This window comes from Ictalurus furcatus, chromosome 21, assembly GCF_023375685.1.
Source record: "Ictalurus furcatus strain D&B chromosome 21, Billie_1.0, whole genome shotgun sequence".
Lineage (NCBI taxonomy): Eukaryota > Metazoa > Chordata > Actinopteri > Siluriformes > Ictaluridae > Ictalurus > Ictalurus furcatus.
In genome coordinates, this window is record NC_071275.1 from 20686515 (window position 1) to 20702946 (window position 16432).

Here is a 16432-nt window from a genome sequence, read left to right on the forward strand (position 1 = left end):
AGGTTTGAAACAGCAGGAGAAAAAGACAAAGGCCACTCGTGATGACGTGCAAAACGTAGGAAGGATATTATCTAGCTAATGAATGTTAATGAACAGTGGGAGTCTCTTCATGAATATTAATGAGTCATGTGTGTGTGGGAGAAACGAGTTGTAGATGAGGCAGGAAAAAAAACCGTTTATTAAAAATGTGCAGGCTTGATTTTCACTGTAGAATTTACTTGAGATGTGGGAATAGAAGATCGACATTTAAAAAGAATATAACAGCACCTGAAAATATTAAGGTGGCTCCTTTATTTTTATGATGATGACATGCCAATTTGTACTGCATTAAATTGATTAGAGATAAAAAATGTGAATGTTGAATTGAATTTATCCAGTGTGCTTTCAGATGGAGGACAAGAAACATGTGACAAACCCAGTATAATAAATTACAGACACGCAGGCAGAGAGAGAGAGAGAGAGAGAGACAGGCAGAGGGAGAGAGTGAGAGAGAGACAGACACCCAGGCAGAGAGAGAGAGACAGACACGCAGACAGGGAGAGAGAGACAGACAGGCAGACATGCAGGCAGAGAGAGAGAGAGAGAGAAAGAGACAGACACGCAGGCAGAGAGAAAGAGAGAGAGACAGACACGCAGGCAGAGAGAGAGAGAGACAGACAGACACGTAGGCAGAGAGAGAGAGAGAGACAGACACACGCAGGCAGAGAGAGAGAGACAGACACGCAGGCAGAGAGAGAGACACACACTCACACAGACAGACATACAGACAGACAGAGCGAGAGACACAGAAAGAGAGAAAGAGAAACCAACACAGAGAGAGAGACTGACAGAGACATAGACAGAGAGACACAGAGAGAGACAGACATACAGACAGACAGGCAGACAGAGAGAGAGAAATAGACAGACAGATATACAGACATACAGAGAGACAGATAGACAGACAGGGAGAGAGAAATAGACCGAGTCACACAGACAGATATACAGACATACAGAGAGACAGAGAGACAGACAGGGAGAGAGACAGGCAGACAGAGAGAGAGAAATAGACAGACACACAGACAGATATACAGACATACAGTGAGACAGACAGACAGTAGGTTGTAATTGTGAGGATGAAGGTATCTGTGTAATGGAGTAATGTGGTCTCCATCTTCTGCTTCCTCTTTAGTCCTGTTGGTTGCTCTTTCATTTATTCCTTCATTAAATACTCCAGTGGGGGTTTAATATTGAGAGAGCAGCAGGGGATTGTAATAAATCAATCACAGCCGGTTAACAAGCGGCTGACCAACATGTGCAACTGTAGAGTTTTTTGTTGTTCATAAAGAAGTCAACGCCAAAATTTCCCTCTATTACATTTTCTTGCTTTTTTTAAAAATACAAGAACGAATGGAGCAGACGGTGATTACAGTAACGCCGAATCTGTGGCCTGTGGAAGGAATGTGTATTGATGATGTAATGTTGGTCATTGACAGGGTTTGGGATTGGTGGTGACCGGGACGATGCCTGTCTTTAATCTCACCATGGACGGAAACTCTCAGGTATTTCATCATCAGCATCACTAGGGCTGGACAATATGATGATATGATATTGGTATCGTGATAATTTAAAAAATTTTACCACCATAAACGTTTCTGAGGTATAATGTGTTATAACAGTTACAGACCCCGATTGGAAGCAGCTGATTTGATGTTAATATTTTGTATTGAATGTTTAGAAAATGTTGTTTGTTTTGCTCAGAAAAAGTTTTATTATCTCCCCTTTTATACATACGTACATTTTATACATACTAACTATACAGTAGTTATGATACTGAAATACTTCACAAAATGAAAAGTATCATAAAATGGCAACTCTAATTTAGGTTGAGGGGGTTCAGCTGGGAAAAAAATAGATAGGTAACCCTGGTGTATCATAGAAATGATATCAAGTATCATCGTCATCATATACTTTATAAATTGCTGGCAAACGCTGTGAATCTATCTATAGAGCTGATCACTGGCCTAAAGCGACGTTCACACATACAGCCACTCACAGCGACAAAGCAATCAGAGAGCGCTCGTTTTCAATGAGAGCTGGTACACTGATACACTTTGGTACGCTGGCACTCCTTTCTCCAACTGATTGTACCATGGTGTTTGTACAGAATCAGCTGATCCTGGGAGTGATGGGCGTGGACGTTCACCTGGACGAACTGAAGAGGCTCGCGCCGCGCTATAACGTGAGCTTTGCTCTTACAGAATAATCACACTTCCTGCTTTATCCGCATACTCAATAGATCTAAACACATAAGAGACAACGAGAAAGCTCACTGGGTGAACAGTGCATGTGGCCAGGGTTTATTCTTCCAGAATATTTAACACGACAGTATCTCATAGAAACACAATCAGTTCACATTGACCACTTTTTGGAAATTTGCTTAACATTTGCAAAACTAATAGAAATGATCATATTTTTGTGTTGTTTTGTTTGAATTTTTTCGTAGCTTGGAGCCAATGGCTACATTTTTGCCATCGACCCAAACGGATATCTGCTCCTTCACCCAAACCTGCAGACCAAGGTGATGAGCACGACAGTGTCTGAGCAAAAGAAAAAGACTAACCGAGGCTAACCGAAGTGAACTGAACCGGTATTTCTTCTGGTCCTGTATAGCAGACAACGCTATCACTAATTAGGCTCACGTCTTACAGGAGAAGTGGGCTGAAACCAGTATACCTCTGATCACCACGAGCTCACACTTCTTCTACACAGAATTCAGTAAACTCAGATCTGTGTGATCAGCCTGGAGGTGATAGTTGGGAGGTTTCTAGAATGTTCTATCAAATTTAACACCATTTCTTTTAGCTTGTCTGTTTTTTTGTTGTTTTTTTTAAAAAATTATTTGTATGTACTGCCAATGTGTGATTGGTGTGAAGGGATTATGGGATTGATTATGGACTTGCATGACGAATCATATCATACTGATGACTAATGTTTAACACCTCGTCTTGTGATTTTTTTCTTGGCTTGTCGTAGAAAATCACTATATCCGACCCATTTTGTAATTAAGACGCAGGGAAACTGAATTCATCATGCTTCCTAATGAGGTTAATGTGGGTCGTGTGGTTGTATTATACAGTGCAAACTGGATAATCCGTGACCTTGCGATGTCTACATGTTCACTACGATGTAAAATGGGCGGAGCTAATTTTGGTTAAAGCTTTGGTAAAAGACTCATTTCTGAGTTCAGCTGGAGCAGTGTTTTTCCTTCAGACTCTTTTTTTGGAGAGATTTTACACCTGAATACTGCAGACATTAGATAATTTGTAGACTTGAATCTCCTGTAGAGAGCGCTGTGCTTTTAGCGGAGGCAGTGTTTGAAATTGGGGAAACACCAAAACAATATCAGATCTAGACAACCTGACAATATGGGAACTAGAACATAAGCACGCAGGTCACCATGACAGACATGAAACTGTAAAACAACGATTTTGCCAAAAACCAGCCTGTCCAAACAAAAATTTGGGTCCTGGCCGTGGCAAAGCCGGGCCAGAAACTGAGGGGAAAAAACCAGGAAGTAAACAGCAAGCTTCTGTACCACAATGCATTTCTGTTCTCAGGTGGTGGACCTGCCTGAACCCATGACTCTGGACTTCTTGGATGCCGAAGTGGAAGACAGCAATAAACAGGAGGTATAAACAAAAACAGTTACAGAACCAGAAATGTTTCCTGCATGTGATTCGGGTTCATTTAGAGCAGGTTTACATGAAGTACACTAGTGTCACTGGGACACTAAGGACTGGAGTGAAATGGAGAACTACTACTGTCCAGTTTTTTTATTTTTATTTACTTATTCACTGATTTTAATTGACTTTAGTAGTTTTTCTTTCCCAGTAAACTCGCTTTCTCTGACCTTTTCTTCCCAAGATCCGAAGGCAGATGATAGACGGCCGAGCAGGAGAGCTGACCATCAAGACTCTCGTCAAGTCGATGGACGAGGTACGTAAATACATTTAAAAGACATTATGTGCTTTGCATGCATGTGTAGTTTATAATATATTATTATTATTCCCCATGTCTAGCGCTATATCGATGAGGCAGTACGGACGTACGCGTGGACCCCCATCAACGACACTGACTACAGGTAAGACCTGCGCTCAGTACAACCAAATTCATAAGATGTTATGACCTGCATTGTGTTTCTTGGCCTGTTCCACATGCTGTATGTTTCTTCCTTTGTATGTTTCGGTACCAGAACATCCTTGTGAATACGTCCTGTTTTATGGCTTCCCCACCAGGTGATAGAGGAATAATTTTTTCGGGTTGTCCGCTACGCCTGTTAATCCGTTCGTCCGTCTCTCTTTCAGCCTGTCCAGTCGAGGTTCTTGTCAGAGTGATATCTCAAGAACGAGTGCTTGAATTGTTTACGTATATCATAGATATTTTATATGTATGTACTGTATATCATTTTGGCCAGAAGATGGACTGAGTAGATTTTTGAATGGATAGAAAACAGGGTCAAGGTCACAACAAGGTCAAGTGTCTGAAATACTTTTGCCTTAATACCTTCCTTCCTGTCTGAAGTATATTTTAAGGGTATACAGATCCCAACTTCAAAATAATGTTTCTCTGTATTCTGTGTACTAAAGAATGTCATCGGTATATTTATTTTAGCTCTTGTCGTGATAAAGTTATATAAGCATATCGTGATACATTTGTTTAAAGATGATCAGATTCTCCAACTCTGTTCACAGACTGCTAATCCAACTAATGTTTTCTTGTCTGGTGTCTCCTGTATGTGTGATGCGCTGTTGCCCCCTGCAGTCTGGGCTTGGTATTGCCTTCATACAGCGAGTATTACATCCAGGCTGACCTGAGTGACGTCATGCTCCAACTGCAGTGTGAGTTAAAAAAAAAAAAAAAAAGAGGATGAAGTGGTTCATCGTTATGGCCATATCGCAATATAGTACTGATGTCACATCAGCCTGTGGGCGTGTTGATAGTCTGTGGCATGCTAAAAAAAATCATTCAAATGAATGCAGAATCTTTATTTGTAACACAGAGAAGCATAAGGCAGACAGCGATTTTTTTTTGTCTAAAGCAGGAGAAGAGTCTAGGGCTGAAACAGTGTAAGAAATATATGTTATGGTAACTACACAATGTAGTTCATCACTGTTTTGGTGAGTTATCAAGCATGGTGCAGATTCAGCATCGATGGACTTTTAGCATTCTCTGTTATTACAGATGTTTTTAGTGCGATTATATAATATTCTTGTTTTTGAGTGTCGGTTTTACAGAAAATCATTCTAGACATCAGGTGTGTGAACGAAGGCTGGGGAGTCTCTCAGATTTGACAACCTGAGACTCGACTTGGCAGTGTGTAGCCCTTTTTTTTTCCATTTAAAAAGCACTGAATTTTCCAGAGAACTCATTGGCATCGATTAGAAACCTGATGCTGAACTTGATGCTGAATCACTATTTAAAGCTGATGTCTTGGAAAAGTGTGACCTGTTGAAAGCTTGCGCCTCGTATCTTGTTGAGATTTTATGATATAATCTGACATCTAGACAGATTTTCAATAAGCCATATCGAATGTCTCCTGTCCATATAAAGCTCTCTCGCTGTCTCTACAGATCTGCAGTCTCTGCTGCCCAGCACTTTCGAGACAGACGGACATGTTTTCCTGGCCCCGAGGTACTGGCATCAGTGCACTGCATGGAGATCTGTTTTATGTGTGTGTGTGTGTGAGTGTGTGTGTGAGAAAGAGAGAGAGAAGCTGAATTGAGAGGTGTGTGTGACTGTGAGTGTGAGAGTGCTAGACGGTGAGGGACTTGCTATAACGGTTGTATTTATTTCCTCTTCTGCAGAGAATACTGCAAACACCTGCACATCGCCGAGAACAACACCCAGTTTCTGGAGAGCTTCCTGTCACTGATGGTGGAGATCACACCAGAGACAGAGGACTGTGCGTACCTCTCCATCTCATATATATATATATATATATATATATATATATATATATATATATATATATATACACACACACACTACCAGTCAAAAGTTTGTGGACACTCGACTGAAATGTTGCTCATGATCTTAAAAATCTGAAGGTGATTAAATGTGTGAAATTGGTGTTGAAGACAAAAATATAATTGTGCCAACGTATTAATTTCTTTCATTGGAAAACTAACATTTTATTTACAAAAAATCTTTTTTTAAACGGATGACTTGGAGCGAAATATTCCGAAAAATAGCCAATAAGTGTGCAGCGTAGGTGGGAACTCCTTTAATACTGTTTAAAAAGCAAGATTCTTCAAGAAATTAGGTGAGAAAATGCCAAGAATACATTTCTGGAATTTCTAGGCGAAAAGCGTCTACTTTGAAGATGCTAAAATATTAAATTATTTAGATTTATTTTGGATTTATTTTGGATCACATAATTCCCATAGTTCCATTTGTGTTACTCCAGAGTTTTGATGACTTTATTATTGTTCTAAAATGTGGGGGAAAAAAATAAAAATAAAGAATGAGTGTGTTTAAACTTTTGACCGGTAGTGTATATACAGTATCTCACAAAAGTGAGTACACCCCTCACATTTTTAAATATGTGTTTATATGTGTTTATTCGCTATGGTAAGTTTTAATTACTCTACGGTATGTTCATGGTCGGCAACATAATAGGTGAGTTAAAGATGTACAGTATCTCACAAAAGTGAGTACACCCCTCACATTTTTTGTAAATATTTGATGATATGTTTTCATGTGACAACACTGAAGAAATGACACTTTGCTACAATGTAAAGTAGTGAGTGTACAGCTTGTGTAACAGTGTAAATTTGCTGTCCCCTCAAAATAACTCAACACACAGTCATTAATGTCTAAACCGCTGGCAACAAAAGTGAGTACATTTCTTCAGTGTTGTCACATGAAAAGATATAATCAAATATTTACAAAAATGTGAGGGGTGTACTCACTTTTGTGAGATACTGTACATCTTTACCTCACCTATTATGTTGCCGACCATGAACATACCGTAGAGTAATTAAAACTTACTATAGCGAATAGTTTTACTAGTAATTATGGGCTGACTGGTCTGATTGTTGGCATATATTAATGTAACTATCATGTTATAATGTCTCTACAATTATTATTGTTCTATTTTAAACAATCCCCAAGCACACTGCTGAGCACTAGGGGGCGCTAATCACTAAGAAAAGACAGTGACCGTGCCGGGCGACACTAAAAAATAACCCACGATTATATATAATAGTCATTATACAGGTTGTTTAGAGACTTGACATTGATGTGGTATCAGTAACAAATTGTACTCATTCTTTAGCTTCCTACTATTGATTTAATAAAAACAGGAGAGGGAGATTCACATGTACAATATCAACACAAACTCAACAGCAGTCCTGAAGGTCCGATTGATTTTTGTAACAGGTGACCAAGGCCTGATTCACAACGCCATTTTGGATTCGGGGATCATCTGGCAGCTGGCCACCAAGACTTGGAAGAACAAGGACCTGAACACGTGAGGAGATTTTAATAGATTACACTGAGAAATGACCCAGTAGGATGGGCGGTATAGAAAATGGATGGATGGATGTACAATATCATTCATGGTGTGAGGTCATTTCACACCTCCAGGGTCCGGGGTTCGATTCCTGCCGGGGCCTTGTGTGTGCGGAGTTTGCATGTTCTCCCCGTGCTGCGGGGGTTTCCTCCGGGTACTCTGGTTTCCTCCCCCAGTCCAAAGACATGCATGGTAGGCTGATTGGCGTGTCTAAAGTGTCCGTAGTGTATGAATGGGTGTGTGAGTGTGTATGTGATTGTGCCCTGCGATGGACTGGCACCCTGTCCAGGGTGTACCCCGCCTTGTGCCCCATGCTCCCTGGGATAGACTCCAGGTTCCCCCGCGACCCTGAAGAAGGTAGAAGATGTTGATCTTGGAATGAAAGAGATGATTACAGTTTATGTTTGTGTAGATATAAACCGTCACTGTTATTATTCTGGATGTTTATATTGAATAGCAATCCTAATTTGTGCTGCTTGGACATGTACCGAGTGTATATAAATGCTGTTGATTTAGAATAAATGCGGTCTTCTGGGCAGGTATGGCTTCCTGGCGTTGTTTGCGTCCACTGATGGAGGTCTCACCAGAGTGTATCCAAACTCGTAAGTGGTAAAAATAAATGTAAAGTCTGATGAGGAATTTAGATTTGATTGACTGTCTGCTTGGTGTGAACATTATGTGTGTGTGTGTGTGTGTATTTGACGTTGCCTCTTTCAGAGCAGCGGAATCTTGGGATGAAGACTTAGAGCCTCTGAATTCCAACTTCTACCGCCGCAGTCTGGACAATAAGGGCTACATCTTCAGAGCCCCAACTCGCACATGTGAGTTACACACTACACACCGCAGTCACATGCTGACATCACATGATCACACCCACGATGCCGTGTAGCGTTGTCCCAGTTCTAACACCATAGCAAAAAGGAACGAGTCTCTTTATTTTCATAGGCATAAATTTATTTTACATTCCCCGGCAGCCCCCATTGCACAGGTCAGATCACAGGCACATCTGAGGGCACTTACTGTATATAAAGCAGGTCCAGAACTGTTGTAGAAACACTCATTCGAGCGCGTGGGAAGAAAACATTGTGGTTGAGACGCGTGAATGTAAGTGACCGGTTTGTAAAACTTCACTACAGTGTAACCGATGCACACATTTTGTGATCTTTGACCTGCAGCCTTGGAGGACTCTTTGATCACAGAGAACGGCACGGTGGGGATCCTCGTCTCAACTGCTGTGGAGGTTACGGTGCAAGGCAAAACCCTGAAACCAGCAGGTGTGTGTGTATGTGTGTGTGTGTGTGTGTTTGTGTGTACTTCTAAGAATCTTCCCATGACCCCTACAGGTAAAATTCTTCTGTGTTCGCTTAGGTGTTTATTAAGCAGAAGTGACAGGGTTTAGGATGCGACTGCTGACTGTAAATGTATTCATTATGATTTGAAGCGCATTTGTGTATTTTATAGGAATACATTACGCCAAATATAGTAACAGTATGTGTCTGATAAATCATTGCAGTGTAGATGGAAGTCTAATCTAGCTAATCAGTAACGGAAGCTCATTCCACTCAAAATCCTTACCATAAACATAAACACTCAAACCAAAATCTTCATACCCTTGCTTCAAGGCATGTAGTGTGACACTTACTAAATGTTTTTCCAGAATAGTAGTGATATTTTTATTTAAATATTAAAAGTGCAACTATGTTATCACCTTCATCACTTTTTGAAGAAATCCTGTCTTCAAACCTGGCGAGGCAGTTTCTGGGGGCGGGGCCTCAACTCCACACTGCGATGTGGAAATTCTGCTTTTCCTCATAATGTCTTAGTGTTCATAAGCAAACTTTAGCTGCGGATTGGTGACTGCGTGTGTTTGCTCGTGTGTGTGTGTGTGTGTGTGTGTGTGTGTGTGTGTGATTAGTGGTTGGAGTTAAGCTGGATTTGGAGGCGTGGGTCGACAAGTTCAAGATTCTGGCCAGCAACGTTTCTGACAGCAGGCAAGGCTCTCACAAGGTAGGACACACTGCACTCGGTTATTAGTAAAAAATATATAAATATAAATATATAAATCTGTGAAAATACTCGCTCATCCTTTTTGCATGTTTGTTTGTGCGTGTGTGTGTGTGTGTGTGTGTGTGTGTGTGTGTATTACAGTGTGGTCCTTCCAGATCCTGTGAGATGGACTGTGAGGTCAACAGTGACGTGAGTGGTGTAGCTTTGATTGCATTGCTTTTTATTTTTTTGGTAACATTCAGTAGATGCTTCATGATGTCTCAGCTAACCCTGCTGATCTTTCAGGATCTGCTCTGCTACCTGATTGATGATGGAGGCTTTCTGGTGATGTCTAATCAGAGAGACCACTGGAAAAGGGTATTATGCTCTGGAAATTAGCTCTTTTATACTTAGAAATAGACACAGCTTGGAACCTTGTATTATATTGGAAAACCTTATATCAAGTCTATCACTTGAATGTTAACGGTACAGTTCTAGATCAAGGAGTCTTTGCGATACATTAGAACCAATGATATGTTTCATCGTTCTAGGCCACGTAAACCCTGTTCTTTAATCCTCACTTCCCCCGCCGCCCCCCCCCCCCCCCTTTCAGGTCGGTTTGTTTTTCGGAGACGTAGATCCCTACCTAATGTACGCGCTCTATAATAACTCCATCTACGCCCGAAGGCAGACGTTCCAGTACCAGTCGACATGTGAGCCCACGGCCAGCAGCCGCACGGGAGCAGCACCACGCCACTACATCGTGGTGAGTTTGAGAGAAATGACAAGTGTCCGTGTGTGCGTGCGTGTGTGCGTGCGTGTGCGCGTGCGTGTGTGCGTGTGTGCGTGCGTGTGTGCGTGTGCGTGTGTGCATGTGTGTGTGCGCGTGCGCGTGCGCGTGTGTGTGTGCGTGTGTGTGTGCGTGTGTGTGTGCGCGTGTGTGTGTATTGGATAATCAGAGTTATTGCAAATCATCACTTTAGTCATCAGTTGAAGGCCTGAGTTATTACAGTTCATGAGGTCTTTGAATTGGTTGTTCATTGGATCACGATACACCCATCACTCTGCTCATCTGCTTCTGTCTTTTAAAGCCCTCCGTCGCTGACTTGCTCAATTTGGCCTGGTGGACATCTGCGGTCGCTTGGTAAGTCTCAAAGTGAAACCTATACATGAGCCACTATTCATATCGACAGTATACGTGTTTATATAATACAATAGAACCTGTAGAAGTTATTGTTTGTGTGAAGATGCATAGAAATATTGAAGTTGTTCCTTTTTCAGGTCTGTACTGCAGCAGCTCTTCTACGGCCTTGTGTACAACACCTGGTTTAACACGGGTCAGTGTCACTCGCGGCATCCTGATTAGGATGCCAGTATTTATGTACTCACATTGTGCTGTGACCTTTAGCCTTGTTATTTTTGTAGAGCAATGCGAAACCAATTTTTTTATATAAAGCTTCATGTGCTCAGTTGTCTATTGACCACAAAGTCGTTTTTAAAGATTGTATTTCTTTGACCTAATGTTCTAAGGTGATGTTAGTTTCCTGTTTGATTACAGAGATGAAGAACAAATGCACAGGAACGTGTAAATAAGTAGCTTTCTGTATATCTGTGTCTGTTCTGTGTTTGCAGGTGATTTTGCTTTTGCTGAAGGTACAGAGACCAGAGGAAGCAGCAGCTGTGTGACTATTCAGAGCCAGTTCTTCTTCACCAACACCACCAACTCATTCAACGTGCTGCAGGACTGTGGAAACTGTTCCAGGTACAAAGCGCACTTTAAGTGACTCTGTCTTACATGCAGACACCACTCTTTTCAGTACATCCTCCAATTTATTAAGAGGACATTAGATGCTCTAGTGTGAAGGTTCTTAGTGGGAAAGGTTATTTAGTCAGAGAAATGGCTAGAATATTGTTTAACGTGGACAGGTTAAGAGGAATCACTCTGAGCCTACAGCAGTTTGTGAGAAGCCATCATGGTTTAATTTTTAATCTTCTTAAAAAATTCCAAGTGACACAATGTACAGTAACCTTTATTTCTCTGCAGATTATTCCATGCCAAAAGGATAGAAAACACCAACCTGCTGTTTGTGGTGGCCGAAACGCTTCCCTGCAGCTCCTGCGAGATTGAAAAGCTCACACAAGTCAGGATGGAGTGTATCCTTCCAATCTTCACGCTGTCTGCTTCACCGCCATTTAATAACACATAACAAACACTTTCTCACACATTTACGGTGTTAAGTTGAGGATCAGGTTTTATATTGATATTAGGTCAACAATGAAATTTAGGGGAACGTTGGTTTAATAAGAGGGAATAGTGTTGGCACCATAAAGTGCACCTGATCTTCTAAAATTGCTGTATATTGTTTGGCTTTTACACGATCCTGCAGATGATTTATTGTATCTAATGATTATGGTTTCTCAAGCCAATACAAATCAGTCACCGTTTGTTTGTTTTTTAAACCACTGCAATTGTTGCATTAATTTTATTCAATTTAACTTGGTTAGTCTTCCATTTGTTTATTTGGAATAACTAATCAGATTACATTTTATATTTAGATTATATTTTGCAATGCAATCTCTCTCTAAATTTTTTTATGACCAGTGAAAAGAATAAACATGAAGTTTAGAGGTTTTCCTTAATGTGATCCTTCCAGTTCAGGAGGAAATTCCCTGTGAAGTGTTGAGCTCTGCCCGATATCGGAAAGGACCTGAGAAGTGCTTTGATTACAATGCTATGGTAAAATCCTAGTCTTGGTGATTTGGTCCACTCTGCTATTCCTCTATTATCTGTGTGTCCTTTTTTCTCTCTTCATCTGTCTTCTCTATTTTTTTCCCTCTCTCTCACTTATTCTTGCATATTACACCAAGTCGTGTATGGCCTTTAATAGATCTAACACCAACTTCTCACTGTGGTTGCTTTGTGACTATGACAAGCTGTTTATTTTTGCTAATATTTTTTTGGTAATCATTTTTGGTTGCACATATTCCCAGGCCCAGAACCTTTTAGTTGACCAGGCAAATTTGATAAAACTTATTTGGGCTAAATTCTGAATGGTTTTATATTTGTATTTCTTCAGATCTCTGTCTGCTTTATGTTATAAACGAACAATGCATGTGTTTTAATTGGTTACCGTTTCAAATGGTGCTTAAAATTTTTGCAATTAATTAGCCAATTAATGCCTATATATGCATGTCTCTCTCTCTCTCTCTTTCTGTTCCTCAGGAGAACACGTCGGCGTGTGGGCAGGCTCACTCTTTGCGCTGTCCAATCAGGATCCTCATCTGGGTCCAGTTAACATTGCTTTACCTCGCTGTTCGATCTTAAGCCTCTCTCTTCACCCTGCTCCTGTCTACCCTCGTAAAACTTCCATAATCCCTGCGGCTTCTTCGCTCTTATTCTCCTCTTCAGTGCTTCTTTTCGCTTCTGCTGTCTTCCCAGAATTCCCTTGGTCCTTTTGCCCTATTCTGAAGTGCTTTGATATTCTCAACACATCCAGATGGGTTGATTGAGATGCTGTGTGTCTTAGTAACCTGTCGTTGTGCATATCTTCTACAGACTATTCTGGGTCTGGGTCTTGTATTTAAGGAGAGTTTTTAAAAAAAAAAAAAATTTTGCTAAACAGGTTGCCGTAAATGCAAATAATGTAAGTGTGCGTCAAACCTGCTTGCCAAATCTGGCGCTATATATGTGTGTGTGTGTGTGTATGTATGTGTGTGTGTATATATATATATATATATATATATATATATATATATATATATATATATATATATATATGTATAATATAATGTGTGTGTATGTGACAACAAGAGTGTTAGATCTTGACCAGTGTTTACAATCATGCTTATAGTTTAGTTTAGTCTTTTTTTTGGCTACACGTCTTGATCTGTATTAGCGTTGCTATCATACCAGGGCTTTGTGGTTGTGGAGTTTTAAGTTTGTCCCTTATTATGTCTGTATTCTCTGCTTGGAGGTAAAATGACATTTAAAAACAAAAAGATACATCAAGAATGTCTAAAAGGCATATTGTGTGCACAAATCTAAATGACTGCCTGGTTTACTACCCAACAGTGCCTTGGTGCACTTAGTCCTCCTATTGGATAGACACAAGGTACGGAACATGAGTTTGGCCAATCCTGAGTGAAAGTCATAAGAGTGATTGGTAATAAATGCTCCAAGTACCATGAAAAATCTTTGAAAAATAATAGTAATAATATCGCTGCCCTTCATTTCAGTACTGTTGAGGACTTCCCCTCAAGACTATAAAGTCTGTACCACGTAGGTCACAAAAAATGGGCTGGAAATTCTATCAGTTGTCATGAATTAATGGAGTTTTATTCTACTTCACGAAAGCAGAACATTAAGTAATTTATAAACTTCTTCCTTTACCATTTTTTGCATGTTCTGATTTTGCCATATGAGGAACTGATTAGCCATGGTATGACATTATCACTAACCATTTTTTCCCCTGGTTTGACATCCTGCTCAGCATAACAGTTTAACAGATAACCGATTTTAACCCCATACAATAATAGAATAACTATTATACTTGGCTAGCTGTGTAATGTCAGAACACCACTGCAGCTGATGTAAAGTTAACGTTGCACAGTGTTCAAATCTGTTAGGTCGAGTTAGCTAGAGTTTTCTGCTGTGTTACATCAAATATATGAAAAAGTATGTTAGTGGCAATGCAATCAGTTTGCAATTGGCTGATCAAATTTAACTTCTCCCTTTGTTAACCCAGGAACACTTATCAGAATCATCCAACACACTTGAGCTGAAAAAATAATTTAAAGGTCCATAAAGTAGCATGTGGGGGGGCTGGTGACTTCATTGCCTATAATTCAATGTCTAATATTTTAAAAACCGAAGCAGCACAAACAAAATTTTTACCGGCACAAACCAGCACAAACGAAGCAGACATAAATGAGACTATTTGGGGGTGAATTTGGAGCATGTGGGGGGGGGCACTGAGTGACCTCAGAATTGTTAATGAGGGTGCCTTAAAACCAGTATTTGAGTATAGAATATTGAAAGTTTGCTAGGACATTAATTAATAATAGGGTTGTTTTTTTTGTATCCTGGTCTCGTTGATGATATCACCTAGAACATTAATACTACATTGATCTCTTCAACAGTGGCTCTCTCACTTCCTCATCTAACGCACATCTGTAAACTTCACTTGAGCTAATAAAGTGAGATGCTTTAAGATGGCATGTGGTGAGGGGAAGTCAATGAGGGTGTGTTAAAAAACATAAAAACTACACTCACTGAGCACATTATTAGGAACACTATGCTAATAGTATAGTATCTCAAATCTTCATGGCATGGATTCCACAAGATGTTGGAAACATTCCTATGAGATTCTGGTCCATGTTGACATGATGACATGCATCATACAATTCCTGCAGATTTTTCAGGTGCACTTTCATGCTGTGAATCTCCCATTGTACCACATCCCAGTCACCTGGAAAGACCACTGAAGAACCCTGAACTCACTGTCATGTTGTGGCCACTCGGTCAGCTACAATACTCAAGTAGGATGTGGCATTCAAGCGATGATTGATCGGGATTAACGGGTCCAGAGTGTTTCATGTAAACATTCTCCACATCATTACACCACCTCCACCAGCTTGGACTGTTGACACAAGGCAGGTTGGGTCCATGGATTCATGCTGTTGGCATCAAATTCTGACCCTTCCATCTGTGTGCTTCAGCAGAAATCGAGATTCATCAGACCAGGCTATGTTTTTTCCAGTTTTCAACTGTCCAGTTTGGTGAGTCTGTGCCCACTGCAGCCTCAGCTTTCTATTCTTGGCTGACAGACCTATGTGGTCTTCTGCTGTTGTAGCCTATCTGACTCGAGGTGTGACATGTTGTGCAGTCTGAGATGCTTTTCTGCTCACCACAATTGTACAGAGTGGTTATCTGAGTTACTGTAGCCTTTCCGTCAGCTCGAACCAATCTAGCCATTCTCCATTGACCTCTCTCATCAAGAAGGTGTTTCCGTCCTCAGATCTGCCACTCACTGTACGTTTTTCTTTATTGCACCGTCTGAGTAAACTCTAGAAACTGTTGTGTGAAAGTCCCAGGAGATCAGCGGTCATAGAAATACTCAAATCAGGCCACCTGGCAACAACAATCATGCCATGGTCAAAATCACGATCATATTTTCCTCCATTCTAATGGTTTATGTGAACATTACTCGATGCACTGCACTTTTATGCACTGCTGCCACACGATTGGCTGCTAGAGAGGTGCATGAATGAGTAGGTGTACAGGTGTTCCTAATAAAGTGCTCAGTGAATGTATATGTTGTATAGCTCCATGCTCCCTATTACAAAGTCTGGGTTCTCACCTCATGCTTCTCTTTGTGTGTAGGAAAGCGATCTGCTCATTTGCACGTGTTGTATTCATGTAAATATGAAGCTTCAGAACTATGCTTATCTTACAGAGTTGTGACTTTTTTTGATGAGACGAACGTGTTGTTTTCTCTGTGCATGATGGGAAAGTGTCTGTGTGACTGATGATTCCAGGGCTAATACCAAAATGGTTTCCATTTCATTATGCAGTGCACTGTAGGGCCTAAGGCTAAGCTTTAATAGCCACTCAACACCCTGTTTAGTGCATTAGATGTCAGATAGGGAGCCATTTCAGAGCACACAACTTCTTCACAGAGCAACAGTTGCAGCTTGGAAACTGCCCAAGACATGATAATGTACGTAAAAAAAAAGAATAAAAAAAGATTTTTCGTCATTTTTAAAAGCTTTTTTGAGATGTGAGATGAGATACTGCATGGAAATATATATTAACTTGAAGGTTATTTTTTCAACATTTAGTCATGCCAATGTTTTATTTAAATGTGTTATTTATGGTATGAGATTCCACAGCTT

General features: G+C 40.5%; 1 protein-coding gene across 1 annotated transcript in view; it reads left to right on the forward strand.

The window, feature by feature from the left end:
• The window catches only part of cacna2d2b (calcium channel, voltage-dependent, alpha 2/delta subunit 2b), a 41507-nt gene extending 28458 nt beyond the window's left edge, over positions 1-13049 (forward strand). Inside the window, exons 16-38 of the mRNA XM_053653460.1 lie at positions 1473-1538; positions 2144-2218; positions 2483-2557; positions 3597-3668; positions 3904-3975; positions 4059-4120; positions 4801-4877; positions 5610-5670; positions 5844-5941; positions 7420-7510; positions 8092-8154; positions 8270-8373; positions 8728-8826; positions 9468-9559; positions 9701-9748; positions 9845-9916; positions 10152-10304; positions 10630-10682; positions 10820-10875; positions 11171-11300; positions 11583-11692; positions 12193-12275; positions 12762-13049. Of these exons, the coding sequence (XP_053509435.1) occupies positions 1473-1538; positions 2144-2218; positions 2483-2557; positions 3597-3668; positions 3904-3975; positions 4059-4120; positions 4801-4877; positions 5610-5670; positions 5844-5941; positions 7420-7510; positions 8092-8154; positions 8270-8373; positions 8728-8826; positions 9468-9559; positions 9701-9748; positions 9845-9916; positions 10152-10304; positions 10630-10682; positions 10820-10875; positions 11171-11300; positions 11583-11692; positions 12193-12275; positions 12762-12863 (1914 nt within the window). The 3' untranslated portion in view covers positions 12864-13049. The remainder of the gene's footprint in view (positions 1-1472; positions 1539-2143; positions 2219-2482; positions 2558-3596; positions 3669-3903; positions 3976-4058; positions 4121-4800; positions 4878-5609; positions 5671-5843; positions 5942-7419; positions 7511-8091; positions 8155-8269; positions 8374-8727; positions 8827-9467; positions 9560-9700; positions 9749-9844; positions 9917-10151; positions 10305-10629; positions 10683-10819; positions 10876-11170; positions 11301-11582; positions 11693-12192; positions 12276-12761) is intronic.
• The last annotated feature ends 3383 nt before the right edge of the window (positions 13050-16432 follow it).